The 15447-nt window shown below is 43.3% G+C and overlaps 1 protein-coding gene across 13 annotated transcripts in view; it reads right to left on the bottom strand.

Moving 5' to 3' along the window:
* Positions 1-363: 363 nt before the first annotated feature.
* Positions 364-15447, bottom strand: part of LOC311050998 (RNA-binding protein Musashi homolog 2) — a 309794-nt gene continuing 294710 nt past the window's right edge. For 4 of the 13 annotated variants that reach the window (XM_084065319.1, XM_084065315.1, XM_084065317.1 and 1 more), the window contains exons 12-14: positions 10346-10552; positions 6401-6555; positions 4512-5448 (exon numbers count right to left, since the gene is read on the bottom strand). In XM_084065319.1, the coding sequence (XP_083921445.1) occupies positions 5344-5448; positions 6401-6555; positions 10346-10552 (467 nt within the window). In that variant the 3' untranslated portion in view covers positions 4512-5343. Of the gene's footprint in view, positions 812-2654; positions 2732-4511; positions 5449-6400; positions 6556-10345; positions 10553-15447 lie in introns of those variants that run through there. The other 9 variants (XM_084065321.1, XM_084065320.1, XM_084065318.1 and 6 more) reach the window with 4 other exon arrangements.

The raw sequence follows: 15447 nt of genomic DNA on the forward strand, positions 1-15447 counted from the left end.
GACTGGAATATTATTTACAGTTATAATATTTTTTCTTTTTTAAAATTTGAATTCACATAGTATTAAAAGGAAACTTTTTCTTTTCTTTTTCTCCTGACAACAAAACATTTATAAAAAAGGACTGTGAAAATATTGTAGTCCTCTTATTGCCAAAAATAGGTAAGTATTGTGACAACATTACGAGGAACAAAAGAGCTACTAAGATTTATTAGTTTACCTTCTGTTTTGAAACTACAAACCAATGTCGTCTCTCTCTGAGTAACATTGGTTCGAATCAGATGTCTTGTGTGTGTGTGCAGACTGACACCTGACAATCTTTCAATCACCAAGGATAAAAAATATATATATATCCACAGTGTCTGGAAAGACACAAAAGAACAAAATAACAGCTTACATATATATTTTTTTCTCAAGTTAGGATCGAAAATACACATAAAATGATCCAAAAAAAAATCTTTCATGGTTGATTTTTAAAAACCAAAAAGGAAAAATAATAAACAAAGAAAAAAACAAAGGCCATTCAAATGAGAATAAGATCATCAATAAAGTTCGGCTGGATGAACAAAAACAAAGACAAACATCATGAAACCTTACACAATGATACTGGGCTACAGTCATATATCAAGGTTCTCAAAGCCAGGTTGGGGTTTATAGTACAGCAGATCGTAGTTTCTCTTTTTTTTCTGAGATGATTTTTTAAAACTTTTTTTTCTTTTTTTTTTCTCTCTCCGGCTTTCGTTGTTCATCTGGTGCCACCTCCGCTCTCGGTCACTGTGTGGATGCTGTAGTGATTGGTGTTCGACGGCATCACCTGTACACAGAAGCAGTTTAGAGACTCCAGCCTGTCCTTCCCCCGGGCCTCCTGAAATACTCTGGTGGTATAGGCATTACAAGACGGACACAGCCCACAGTCGGTCAACACCTGAAAGCTCACCCGTTGCTAGATCCACTGTGTCCCAAAACCTTCAGCTCTCTGCTCAGTGTGGATGACATTTATCAATCTCCCTTCATAAAAACTATAAAAATGAATCAGCCCCAAATCGAAGCTTATATACATCTGAAGTCAATTTGGACAAAATAATGATCACACTGTGAGACAGAGTGCTAAAACCTTGGCATACAGGGATTCTCACATGAGCTTTGAACTGGCAATATTTTTTCATGTGCCATAATCCTCTTGCAATTTTTTTTATTTTATTTTGTGTGTGAACTTAATGATTGAATTCCTTTCAATTTCCGCTCTGACTGTAATCCCCTGCATCGCTTAACCTTTTTATTTGTAATTAATTTTCGAGCTTTGAGCTGGCAAAGAGGTGGATGGCACAGTCTTGACAACAATGTATGTACTGTAAAGTTAGCACAAGGCTTCTAGTACTAGTACCGCACAACACCTTGGGCTACGGGCAGCAAGCGTTAGCAAGGCCACATTAGTACATTATCTAAAGGCCAGATTTATACTTGGTTGTGTAAGCTTGTGGATCGGATATTTTTGGTGCAAGACACTGCACACAAGCAAGTATAAATCAGGGGTAACATGCAAAGGGAGTAAGTGTGTTGACAGATTGGCTGTTATCTGGTTGATGATACGTGGGGTTAATATTGAACTGAGTCTACACGCAAAGACATGCCTTCTCCCATGACTTGCCAGGTACCTTCACACTGTGGTTCAATACATTGATGTGCTATCCAGGATGCAAACAAATAATGTGACCGTCAGTGGTGGAAAGTAACTAAGTACATTTACTCAAGTACTGTACTTGAGAGTACAATGTTAAGGTATTTTTTACTTATTTGAGTATTTCCAATTTTCAGTACTTTTACTTCTACTCCATTACATCTCAGAGGCAAATATTGCACTTTTACTCCACTACAATTATTTGAAAACTTAAGTAACCAGTTACTTTGATTATTATTACAAAACATACATTACCTACTTCAGCCCTGTATACATTTTGGCCATTTGAAAATAGCCGATCTACAAGCTCACAATCATAACTGTGATAGCTGTTTCAGGGCAGAAAAGCCATGTATATTGTCACTCACATCATACAAAGTACGTAAGTGAAATTAAAGTTGCATCCATGCTATTTGACACCCAAATTTAGGAAATATTATTAAATTAGGTAATTTATCTAAAATAAAGCACATCTTTTGGCTGAATAGTACAACCGCTTGTTGAATGCATTGAGGCAGCCATCCCTATGCATTTTTATGCATACGAGACTAGATGAAATCCACACTAACTGGATGGCAATATAGAGGAAGCAGGGGAGGCGAGCAGAGTTTGTGTTAAACCCAGTTCCATCTAGCGTCTACACGACACATGCACACGAAAGAGATGAGTTAAAATACAGCCTTTCCAATGACAGAACGATGCTTTAGGGAATGCTACAAAAAAAAACGTTTTAAACGCTTTTCAAAGGGCTCCACTTTGCCACGGGGACATTCACTTTTTTCTTGATCTACAGTAATATTCGCAGAAGCCCTGTGGAAAGCGATGGCATGCTTTTTAGGGGACAGTATCCACAATAGATACAACGGAAACAAATCAAGGAGGAAATGAAAAAAAGGGGAAATGAGACGAGTCAAAAAGGAAACAATAGATGTTTTAGGGGTAGGGAAGACTGGGATATCATAAAAATATCATTTAATACCTCCAATGAGATGGCAACCAGCCACCTGTTAGCTTTCAATGGTATCCATTTGTAAAAGCTGTCGCGATCAACGGACCCTAAAAGTGTACAATTAGTACCTGTGTCAGTATGCATTTCTTAGGAAAAGGCAAAAAGGAGCCTATTACTGGTGAGTAGCCTATATTTTATTCATAAGATGTGCTGTCAGCATGAATGAAAATTCATCTCTCTCATTTCCGTGAATCTGGCTCATTGCAACAGGGGCCACATTTAGAACACAATTTGGCTCCATAATTTGGATTTTGGTGAAGGGCTACAGAGAGGTGGGTCTCTGCCTTGCAGTAATGTGCTGTCCTCTGCCTTTGATGTCATAACAGATTAAATACATCTTTTTGTTACCCAAATGCACACCGTTAAGACACCTGCTGACAGAATACAGAGACCTGCTCAGGTATCAGATCAAAAAGTACCTCTCTGCTTAACTGTTAAGGATGGAGCAGTAGTTTTCATTTTGAATGAGAACACTCACATCATGCGGTGTTCTGCGGTTCAACATCAGGACATTTCCATAAATTTGCCTTGCATTGTTTTGACGACTGAAGTTACATATGCCGTTAGTTTAGTAGTCACAGTTGACAGGGTCAAATACATATATCTTCTTATAGGGCTTATCACATTCATGCTAACACATATTAATCAAATCATCAGGAATCACAAAACATGCAAAACAATTCAGTAATTATGCAATGATGCGTAAACAGCATGAAAATGATCCAAATCATGTCACCCTCTCTCAACCTATCCAGTATTAAAGCTCAACTGTGAAATTGAACCATGCTGCGCTAGGGTTTGCAAATACTGCAAGGATTATGTCTCCTCCAATTCAAGTCAATTGACAAAGATTATCACAGTGCTAAGATGCTTTAGGGGAACATGTACCAAGATGATTCACACACAGACGAGCCTCGTTTTGAAGCTGATGTTAGCAAAGTCATATAACTATTCATGACCAAGCAGAAAGACAAGACAGACTTTTATCTAATTTTAACCACATGAACCAGGGTGTCCCTATTTTGGGCAAATGTTTGAAAGTCTTCTGCTCTTTTTGCTAAGTATACAGGGGTAAATGCTTCTCTCTCCTGGCTCCCAAACCGAGAATGACTTCTTCTGACATCTTCAGACTCCACCTCATCTCCTAGCGCTCATTATTTCTTTGTTTCTACTGTATGTGTTGTACTTGTTTATATACATGCTTGTTATGTTATTCAGATGCATGTTGTGTTACTTGTCCACTAGTCCGGGAGACGTCGCCTCAGAGCCTGTACAGCAGGGGCGCGACCACTGCGTTCTGATTCAAATCAACAGCCAATGAAGAAAAGGGGGCGGGATCCACATGCAGTGGGTGTTGCATGTAAATAGGAGCGACGGGAAATTGCGGCCGCCATTGTTGTGTACTGCTGTTTGCCTCTCGTCGGACTGTTTAGTTGCACAGCTCTCAGACCGGTAAGAGGCGTGTCCGCTCAGATTCTGAGCGTAAGCTACATCCCGCGCACAAATACCAGGGCTCTGGCCCAGAAGTTCCTCGCCCCTACCGTTTGTATGCGAGAGCTGGCGAAAACTTCTGGGAACTCAGATTACTTGTCCACAAATGTTTACCTGCTATCCTAGTTACAATGTACCACAGTAACTGTTTTTTTAGCACTCTATACTTCACCAATTACCCTGCTGTTTAACTAGGGTACATGCTGCTTACTCTGATCTTGCACTCTGTACTAGTAAGGCATCTGATAATAAATTGGAGGCAAATAGTTCCTTATACGTGAGCCTGACAAAACTATATGGTATGATGATCACCTAGTCCTAGGCCCTAATAAAACTACTATTGTTTGAATAGAAAATCAAGGATAAAAGGAGACTTTTTTCAAAGTCATTTTTTTTTTCTTTTTGGTCCGCAATCTCTTAGGAATAACCTCTTAAAATGAAAATGTATTCCAGCTCATTTGTGAATATGCTGCAGTACAATGTCGTGCTAAAACAGTCACCAGAACCAAACACAGAGGAGGACGTTAACACTGCAATGTAGGTTGGTGCTGCCAGATATAGAAAGTGGCCAAATATTTCACACTGTGGATTCTGAGTGTTTTTGTTGCCTCTCATCGTTCAAACTCAGAGCCATTATTACCCTGCTAACATTTCATTTTAAAGAGGTTCAAACAGTCTTTCAACATCAAGTGGAAGGTGACATATTGATTACAAATGATACATCATGAATGTCCCCATTGCCATGACAATACAGGAGCTACTTAGCCGTGTCAATCCACAGCACAGTTCTCTCCACAGTCAAGGAATGCACTGGGGGATTCAGAGCTACCCAGCAGAAGGCATTCAGGGTGTCTGAGAACTCAAATAGCAGGGGGCTTAACACACAAAAGACCTTGTTGAGTTTTCGGATCATCTTAGTGTTGGGATATTTGGCCAGAAGATCAAACGGGTAAAGTTGAATCAGGACTATAGTTAGCTATCAGCTTATTATGAATCAGCGATGATTTTGGCTTCCTGGTCTTCACCTGCATGCCTGGCATCTGCTGGCCTGGCTTCAAAGAGCATAAAGAAATCCCCTCTAACAGCAGTTTGTGCAAGGTTTGTTATGGACTGTTTGATTGGAAAAGACACACAGGAGGGGCTTTCAAGTGATTCCAGCTGGAAAAGGTTAAAACTCAAAATATTGACATTCTACAGCATCAGAAAAAGGTGCAGGAAATACATGTTCCAGGAACGATGGAGAGGCCATTCGTCTGGGCCATTTTTTGACCTTCTGCTTGGCACACGAACAGAAGCGACACATCAGAGAGGTGATGACACCCCATGCAAGTTCACAGTTTGTCATAGGACAGCAGGAAGAGAGGATGCGTGAAAGAGAGGATGGAAAAAACATTGGCAAGTGAACACAACAGGACTAAGCCACCTGTCTATAAGCACTTCAAACTTTTTAAATAAAAGATATTTCAATAAAATGTGTTGTTTTTTGCTGATAGAAAATGTAAGCAAAGCAGTGTTTTGGCTCAAATATTCCTAAAATGCAGGCAGCAGTGAAACTGATTGCACGGGTCATGTTAAATTGCTTATTGATTCGAGTGCTGAGCAGAGTTTAAGTAAAAGATTAGGCCTCTTGTAAATGTCTGGCCAACAGATTGAAGCTGCCACTTAAAATGAAGCTACTTTATGTACAGTCCTCGACAAGCAAGCAGTACAAAAATGATCTGCTATGAAAAATGTCTGCTATTTCTTCCAACCTCTTCAGTGGTATTCAAACTTTTTGTGCCTAAGGCACACCAGTATTCATTGTGAAAATAGCAGATCTACAAGCCCAGACCGTTTCGCAATGCGATTGTTGTAGTTCGCCTATATTTGCAATTCTTGAAAATTTGTGATTTTCTTTACTTTTTATTATAATTTCTGCCCACAATGACATTCCTAGAATAGGGACACCAGGTTGAAAGTGGTTAAAATCTATATATTTCTTTAGGGTACAAGAGTTGCCTTTCTATTGGGAAATTTGTGTACACAAAGTACTGATATTGTAAATAAAAAATAATAATAACTTTTTGTAACTCACAAACCGTTTAGGAACCATTGTCTACCATTTCCTATACTTTACGAACAGTTGGATGGTGGGTGACTTCAGGGAGTGAGGAGGATTTAATAGTAGTTGATGACAATGATGATGATGATGATAACGATGAAGGTGATGAAGTATGTGTACTCACGGCGATGCTGTGGCCAAAGCCAGAGCCGGGCTGGGGACTAGCGGCGCTGATGTAGTTTCCCACGCCAGAGTCCTGACTGGCATTTCCGTAGAGGTCAGCTACTGGACCGGGACTGTTGGCGCCAGGGAACGCTCCGGGTCGGGCCTGGTTGGTGCCTGTTGGGTGGAAGCCAGGGGGGGGCAGAATTGGGTTAGGAGAGGGCAACTCCACACCGCTGGCACCCACAGATAAAATCAGAGTACGTGCTGCACATGCAAGGACGGCTCCATGCAATCTGAACCCCATCTTCGGTGTGGCTTTGACCGGGTGGGATGTTGTGGTCAGGAATAAATTAGCTATAACTATAATACTATAATAAGTGACAGCTCTGCTTTTTTTAAATAATGGTATCCTGCTTAAAACCCTGCTCACCATGACATAATGTAGGACCAGAACTAGAGACCATACAGTCCCAGGATAGACACTCACAGAGTCATAGTGAGACATGCATTTCAGAGTAAACTCGACACTGCACATTTTACTGTGGACAGATAAAGACCAAAGAGTGACAGGCTTCACATGAATTGAGTTAATGAATTAATTGACTAGTATAGAGTGTAGGTATACCTTTGGGATCATTGTTGTACCATTTAGGATGCTCATGCATGAACTGTTAATACATGACATCTACTGTATGAACACTTTTAAAAGGGAGCATTCGCATTCCATGCACGGGCAAGACACCGCTTTGAATGCAGCACTGCAGAAAATAAGTAAACTGTAAAAGAGATGTATCTAGACCCCCCCCCCCTCCCCCCCACACACACACACACACACACACACACACTTCATATGTATGACTTGAGCTTGTCTCAGCTTGCTGGTCATGTCAAAACAACTGCCTGTCCTCTCACTCTTCGTCCTTCACTTCACTCATCCTTCTCTTCCTCCCAAGCGTGTTTCTCTCCATACCAAAGTCCACGGATATGACTGTTAGACGGCTCATGAACGTCTGGTGGAAAATGCATGGGGGATTTTGACACAACACCCCTCGTCTAATCAACACCTGTCGCTAGGAGAGCCTCAAACAAACCCCCATCCCGCCCGCCCACCCACTACCACCTCCACCACCACCAAACCACCCCCCACCCCCTATCCACTCCACTCCATTTCCAACCTCCTTTAAATATATGATGGTGATTATCTTCTCCTTAGTGCCGGGGGTGTCGGACCCAGCCTGCTGCCTGACAGGCAGGAAATTACATGGGGTGTCCTGGGTAATGCGCGCTAAAAGACTGCAGGGTTGAGTCACATTCCACCGAGAGAGAAGGAGTGATATTAAAGAGCAGAGAAGAGGAGATGGAGACCAACCGACCGCCTACACTACATTTCCATGCTGAGGAAGTAAAGTCAGAGAGAAAGAGAGAGAGAGACTGTGAGGGAGAAAGAAAATATGCCTGCACTTATGGGCCAAAATTGAGGTAGAGAGGAGAGCTGACACTGCTGAGAGTTGAGTCTGCAAGAGCAAACTTGATGAGACGACCTTGCCAGCGTACTTGGCTGGTGGAACTTAGTGTCTGCAGAAAGAGAGAGGGAGAGAGAGAGAGAGAGAGAGAGAGAGAGAGAGAGAGAGAGAGAGAGAGAGAGAGCTTCTGAAAACTGGAGCACGTGTTTAGTGTCTGGTTTGAAATCCCTGACCAATAACTCTGGCAATTAAGAAATAAGAGAGACTGCAAAAGAAAATGAGAGTGAAAGTGTACGCAGAAGGGGAGAACGAGAGAGAGAGAGAGAGAGAGAGAGAGAGAAAGAGAGAGAGAGAAGAAAGTCCGAGGTTGAGTAAATGCAGCGGAATTTTCTTGTCCACTTGTGCCACAGTTGCCCTCAGCTCCAGATGACCCTCACTGCCTGGCTGACAAATAATAAATACATTAAAATGGAAAAAAAGGCAAACAACAACAGCAACACAAGATCGCATTAAATTAAATCAAAACTCCAGGACACCTTGAACCTCCACCTGCCCCCCTGCAACGCTACAGACTTCTCATTTTTCTCCCACTGAGTGCCATCAGTGACACACCCATTAATAAAAGGAATATTAAATCAGCTTGGAAGCCACAGCCGGAAGCTTCCCTTGTAGGTGACTACAAGACACTCACTAGAAAAGAGGTCTATTATTGGTGAAAATAGGAACACTTACTGGGACTAAACTAATGAAAGGGTGAGACAGTCTTCTTCAGTCGGTGAACAAATAGCCACAAAAAAAGAAGGATTTAACTGCTAACTACTATGATGGTGATGGTGGGGGGTTTATTAAGCCATCTAATCCTGTTTTGGGGTAAATTATAAAAGTAGGTTGTGTCTGTTGAAAGAAGGTGTCGTTATACTTTTGATACATAAAGTACAGTATGCACACACAAACACAGTTCCAAGTTCTGCACATTGTGTTGCTTGACAGAAATGTCCTAGACTGCCTGAAACTACGGGCCAAACTCCAGGCTAATTTCATGTAATCTTATATAATGACAGCACTAGTTAGCATCAGGCATTGTGATCAGCCATAATTGTGTGCCCTGGCCTTATCGGGCCACTGCGATGATAATAAGCCTGCTTGAAACCATTACAAGTCCTTCCCATGGTTCAGACGGCAGGCACCATTCATTCGCAGTGTAGGATAATCATTTTACAAAAATGAAATTACTGTAATCAGCCTGGCAATTCTTTTTGTATCGGCCTCTGCTGTATTCAAGTGTCCTGCTGTGTCCTCTTGTCTACGTTCAGGATGTCAACCCGAGGCCCTGATGAAGCATTCCTCTACCTCAACGTGATGTGGTGGAGAGATGTGGGAGTCGCTTCATCATCCAGCCCTTTCCAGGCCTTGGCTGAGATCAAACGGGTCTGCTGGAGGCAGCGGAGGCTGGTCAGATATTGTTTTGTTCTGTTTCACTGAACTGCCTCAGTTCTACATGCAGCATTTCTGCCTGAGGGAAGGAGACGGCTTTTTTGTTGTTGTTTTTTCTTTCTTTTACTTTTCTGACATTTCAGGTTATTTTGTTGAGAACAGAAATTAGCATTTGCATTAAAAGCGGTGCCTGATCGACTTGAGTGGGAAGAAACAACATGGCTACTGTGATCATGCTGAGTCGGAAGAGGTGGAACACACATGTAGTGATGAGTTGCCAACCAACGAAAACAAGCATCAAAATATAGAAGTAGCTGCACTCGCAAGCATTTACTGAGACATTAAAACACTGTAACAATGCTGACAGAGAAACTACAGTAACCGGTTTCTAGATGTGCTGAGTCTGTTCCACAATCAGACAATAACAAGGCAAATGTACCACATGACTGCTACAGTACAGTATGTCAGTCATCACAACACAAAGCACGATGCCCTGCTTTCTGCTGTTATTTCATGCAAAACAGTCAGCCATGTGGAGACTTTGTTAATTATAAACCATTGGGTGCCATGCATGGGTTTTAAAGTGTGTGTTAAACATGTTAAAGAGATAAAGACAGACATGGAATCCATACAGGATCCATTTGTGTGGATCACAGCTGCATGTAAACAATGGAGAGGGTCGAGTGAGGTGCATCCCGTAAACAGCCGCTGACAACCAGGTGTCGTGCAGGAGGCAGAGACTCGCCGGGATGTCGCTAATGCCAAACACCCGGCCATGACAACTGACGTGATAAAATAACAGATAAAATACATGAGGCAGCGCTGTGAAAAAGCATGCATCACATTCCAGGCAAGACGCCAGCGCTGCCACACAGTGCACACTGTCTGCTCTACTATCACCCAACCCCCCCCCCCCCCATTCTATCTCTCTTTTCTCTCTCTCTCTCACCCGCTTGCTCAATGACCTGCCGATGAGTTGCGCCGTCTGTTGCTCTAAATGAATGGCATTCACTGAGGGGAGTGCATAGTGAAATGCATAGGAGGAGGAGAGACGTGGAGGTACACACCTGGGCTCTTAAAGGGGTCCGGGCTGTGCAGGTGGTGCTGGAGGGAGGTGGGTGAGGTGCAGGCCGAGCTGGCATGCTCACTGGGCAGCATCTGAGCAGCGGCCTGGGGTGGCCCCAGGGAGCCATAGTCCGCAAGGGAGTAGGGGGGTCCTCCCCGCACGTCACCGCCGGCCCCCACCGCGGAATAGAACCCATAATCAGGGAACCCTGGGAGACAGGGGAGGTTGGGGGGTTGAGGTGTGTGTGGGAGGGGGGGGGTGGCGGGATCGGGAGGGGGAGGGGGGAGGGAGGGAGGAGTAGGAAGGCGGGGGAGGTGGGAGGTAGGGTGGAGGTGGACTCCATCATTGTGGGGGACAACTTGAACACATTCATGACTTTTTTGTTTGATTGATTGATTGATTGATTGATTGTTTCCCCTTTTCATTGGCTGAGAGGTAGATTTGGATCGCTGCGCTGCCTTCTGCAATGTTTTACCCCACAGCCCTGTGAGTCCCACTGATGCTGTGCCTTACAATCATCTCTGTCGCAGTAGTAATGGTAAAAACCAATGGAAAATACAACACACATAGATAGATTCACCGTTAGATGTGTACTGTATAGTGTACAAAATGGATGGTTAAAAAAAGAAAAAAAAAGAAAGGAATACACTAGCTGTTCAAATAATGCCACCAAGGACTACACTGCCAAATTATTCCATTGTGCTCATGAACAAGACAAAAGAAAATGATACAAAAATCAGCTCATATATTAGTTTTCATTCTTTTGGAAACAACTTGACTAGACTGTAAAGTACTGTAACCGCTTTGGAGAGAAAAATTATTACGCAAAGGTCCTCTTCCTAAAATAAAATGAAGGAGAAGTGATTAAGAACAATCAATAATTTATGTCTGGCTGTGCTCATAAATCAATGAGATTAGGCCAGAAATTTCTCATTAATTTTAGATTTGACACCGGCAAGATCGCAAGATGTGACAGGAGGAGGAATGCATTGAAAAGGACTCCTATTAACGGGCCCTCTGCTCAGACTTTGTGTCGCTCATCCTTTATTTCATTTCAATGGCCTGAAAGGAATGCTTTCTCCACACACAGAGAGAGGATGTGCTCTTTAGCTAGAATAGCAACGCTGAGACACCGCACGCATTCTCTGCTTCTCAAAAGCACCGCATCAACCACACATTATTGCCAGTGACCTTTACGGCCACGAAAACTCTGGAAATCAAAGTTTAGCTTGGATGAGATTCATTAAAAAGCCGAGCAACGCCAAAACTGGGCCAGTTCCTCGAGCCATCTGTTGCACAGATCCACAACTTGTTTCCTCACACTACATTCTGTGCACATCTCGATTCCTGTTCATTTGGGATTAGCATGGCCTGCAGTATATCAGTGGTAGTGATGTGAGACAAGACAAAACAACAAAAAAATATGGTTTGGCAATCACTGGCAAAAGAAAAACATTGGTTTGCCAAACTCCTGTAATAAATGCAGTAGTTACACTGATTTATTATTTGGAATAGATTTCAGCCAGCAGTGGCTGCGCTCAGGGCCCTGTGATTGACAGATGCCGATTGGCTCTTCCACTTTTTCGTTTCTTCAAAACACCCACCCAGCGCTTGGGCCAGACCGGTCTGCAGAAGACACATGATAATGATAATTCACTTAACCGGGATGGTTTAGGCAGCAGAATGTCTGTTAAACTGTAAACTGCTTGTATATTATACAAAGTAAATATCTATAAGATTGAATTACTGTACAGTAGTCGAATGTAATACTTTGAAGTCCGATTGTGTTGTTTGCAGACAAGAAGTGATCTACATTTATTATTTGATTTAAATAAAAAATAAAAAATTGCTGACAAAGCAGATCTCCAAGCTCACAAGACATTGCAATGCATTGCGTTGTGAGCTTGTAGATAAGCTACTTTTGCTATTCGTTGTACGATGAAGTTATAGTATCCCTCTCTCTTTCACTCTATCTGTCGTTCTCGCTGAATCGTGAAACTGTGGAACAGTTCTCGCCATGGAACCTCAGTTGGCAAGTCATAATCACAAGCTCAACACCAAAGTGATGCCTAAATTTATACTCTTTGTGGAGAAAACACGTTAGGCGAGTTCACACTTTTGTCATTTCCAAATCTGTCATTTTCATCGAGCAACGTGTCTCACAACACGTTTCCTGCTGATGTATAAATTAGGCTTACACAGAATTCTCTGTAACATATGGCTAAGTCTCGGACAACATCTGCTGTAATAAAGCAAGTGAATGGAGGAATGGGTTGGTGAATGAATGAATGAATGAATGAATGAATGAATTAAGGGACAAATGAGTAAATAGGTGAAACAGCCGAAGACAGTGAACCTCCAGCAGCGGCCTCAGGCTTGATTTATACTTGATTTATTGTTGCATAATGAAGTAAAAACAGTAACAAAGAATAATAGAGAATAGCAGCATTAATCAATAAGCAATAGCAAGAAATAAGTATGGCGGCAATAGTGAGAAAGTAAGTATTACACAATACTGTACGTACAAGGTCACAAAGGTCAGAGGCAGAGCACAAAGTATGTACATTGGTAATACACTGGTCATACAGTAGTACGGTTGAGGTGCTTGAAAGTGCTGTGTGTGTAAATATCTATTTACATGTGTGTCTATACGTATGTACATTTACATTGTGTGCTTATGTTTGAATGTCATGTACCAGTGTGTGTGGTGTGTGTTTTACACATAGGCTTCCTCTGCTCACAGACAGGCAGTCACGGAGGTTAGCGATGTGTTGTCAGCTTATAGATCTGCTATTTTCATTGCGTGACACCCGTGCGCAACTTAAGTATAAATCAGGCATCAGCAGTTTTAATGCCTGTACTGCCATTGAGTTCCATAGACTGGTGGAACGATGTGACAGATGGGACAGTGTACTTGTTGAGATGACAGTAGCAGCTTCAAATAAACGCAGATAAGAGGACAGAAGAGGTGGAGAGGACTCAAATACCCCCCCAAACAACCACACACACACACACACACACACACACACACACGTCTTTTAGATGAGAGGGGGGATGCCCAGTCAAGCATTAAATCTTTAATAGTTTCAGGAAGGAGACAAAACACACACACACACACACACACACACACACACACACACACACACACACACACACACACACACACACACTTAGGTTTAATCCATTTTTGATGTGCTGGCTAATAGCCGGGTGTCCTTGAGGTTCAAAGTGATTTCGGAGCTCCCTGCTAATTAGACGGAGCCAGGCGTCCTGTTCTGTTCTGCTCCCTCTCATCTCTCTAATTAGATCTTTAACAACAAACAAACGAAGACCTTTACCGAGGCCTCCGTCTCCTCCCGCAGTTAAAACAGCAACGATGCTGCTACAGTACAGGAAGAGAGCTGATCACACCTACAGTATGTTTACTACTTGCAGACACAAGATGTGCACACACAAACATGCAATCATACTCACATCAAAACACACCTGCACAAACACACACACACACACACACACGCAGTCCATGGCCACCTGTTGTCAAACAGTCATGGCTTGATTTTTACTTGGTTGGGCACCGGTGTCACGCATCAAAAATAGCAGATCTACAAGGTCACAAGGCGTTGCAGCACGGCACCGGTGCACAACTGAGAATAAATCTCGCTTTACCTAACAACGCATAGGTAAAAAACACTGGTATTACACTGCCAGATCACCGATAATGAGACCACCATCTGCCTGAAAAACATTCAATAAAACTGCTGTTGAAAAGCGTCCATTTACGAATTAAGCAGACACTGAGATCAGCCATCTGGAGGAAGAGAGCAGGCCTCTTGATTATCACGCAAATTAATTTTCTCTCAGCTGCTATGCAGATGATTCAGTGGTGGGCACACGGGAGAAAGTGAAAAATGTGAGCTGAATTAAAAATCAAGGGTTTTTGACACATCAAAGGCAGTTGCCACAGTAGTAGTGGGACTGTGATGTTCTGACCGCGTCTGGTCTGCTGTGATTGTGGACAGGGCCTTTGATGTCTTGTCAATGTTACACATCATACTTACACTTCATTACAACACTCCATTACACCACATCTGACTTCTGATGGCTGCCTCCACTCATCACTGCTTTGTTACGGCAGCTTGGATTCAAATGATTGTTTTGGTTAATTTTCAAAACATATATCTGTTCCTCGATAATGTTCATTTGATGATGCTGAGGAGCATTATAATACTACTATTAGAGAACTCAGCACTCCCCGAATTATAACCAGACACCCCATCGATCTCTCCCTCCCTCTCTCTCAAATCCCTCTCCCCCCCCCCCCCTACTCTCCTGCGGTGCCATTTGCCTCGTCCCCAAACATCCTTCTCATCCATCCCCCCATCGTGATTGAGTGTTTTCCATCAGGTGCATCAGAGCTTCCTGCATTCCCTCTGCGCCTCCACCAGACGAAGCGGATAACTTGACATGGGAGGAGTGCTGCACAGTCTGTCGCTGGCATGGACAGACAGATGTGTCTTTGGGGGGGCGGGCTGGGAACATCTGCATAACCACCCCCCTCACCCACACACAGCAAGCCCCCCCCCCGCTGCCGGTCCCCTGCCTCCACTGCCCTCTATGACCCCTCTGCACGGCTGGGGGTTGGGTACAGCTGACACCCGGCACAGTGGGCGCGCTGAGGGGCTGTCAGCGCCACCGTTAGAGACCCATCTGGGGGTGTCACGACCCACTGCGAGGATGAAAGAGGAGCCACACACGCTCACGCGCACACACATACAGATGCACGCACAGCGGCAGACATGCATGAGCATTAACACACACACAATGTTATAAACAGATACACACACACACTATAAATGGACACACGTGCTCATGCACACGTGCTCATGCGCGCGCGCGCGCGCACACACACACACACACACACACACACACACACACAGCGGCAGACATGCATGAGCCTTAACACACACACACAATATTGTAAACAGATACACACACACTATAAATGGACACACGTGCTCATGCGTGCGCACAGGCACACACACGCACGCGCACACACACACACACACACACACACACACACACACACACACACACACACACACA

This window comes from Gymnoscopelus microlampas (genome assembly GCF_963454915.1).
Source record: "Gymnoscopelus microlampas genome assembly, chromosome: 8".
NCBI lineage: Eukaryota > Metazoa > Chordata > Actinopteri > Myctophiformes > Myctophidae > Gymnoscopelus > Gymnoscopelus microlampas.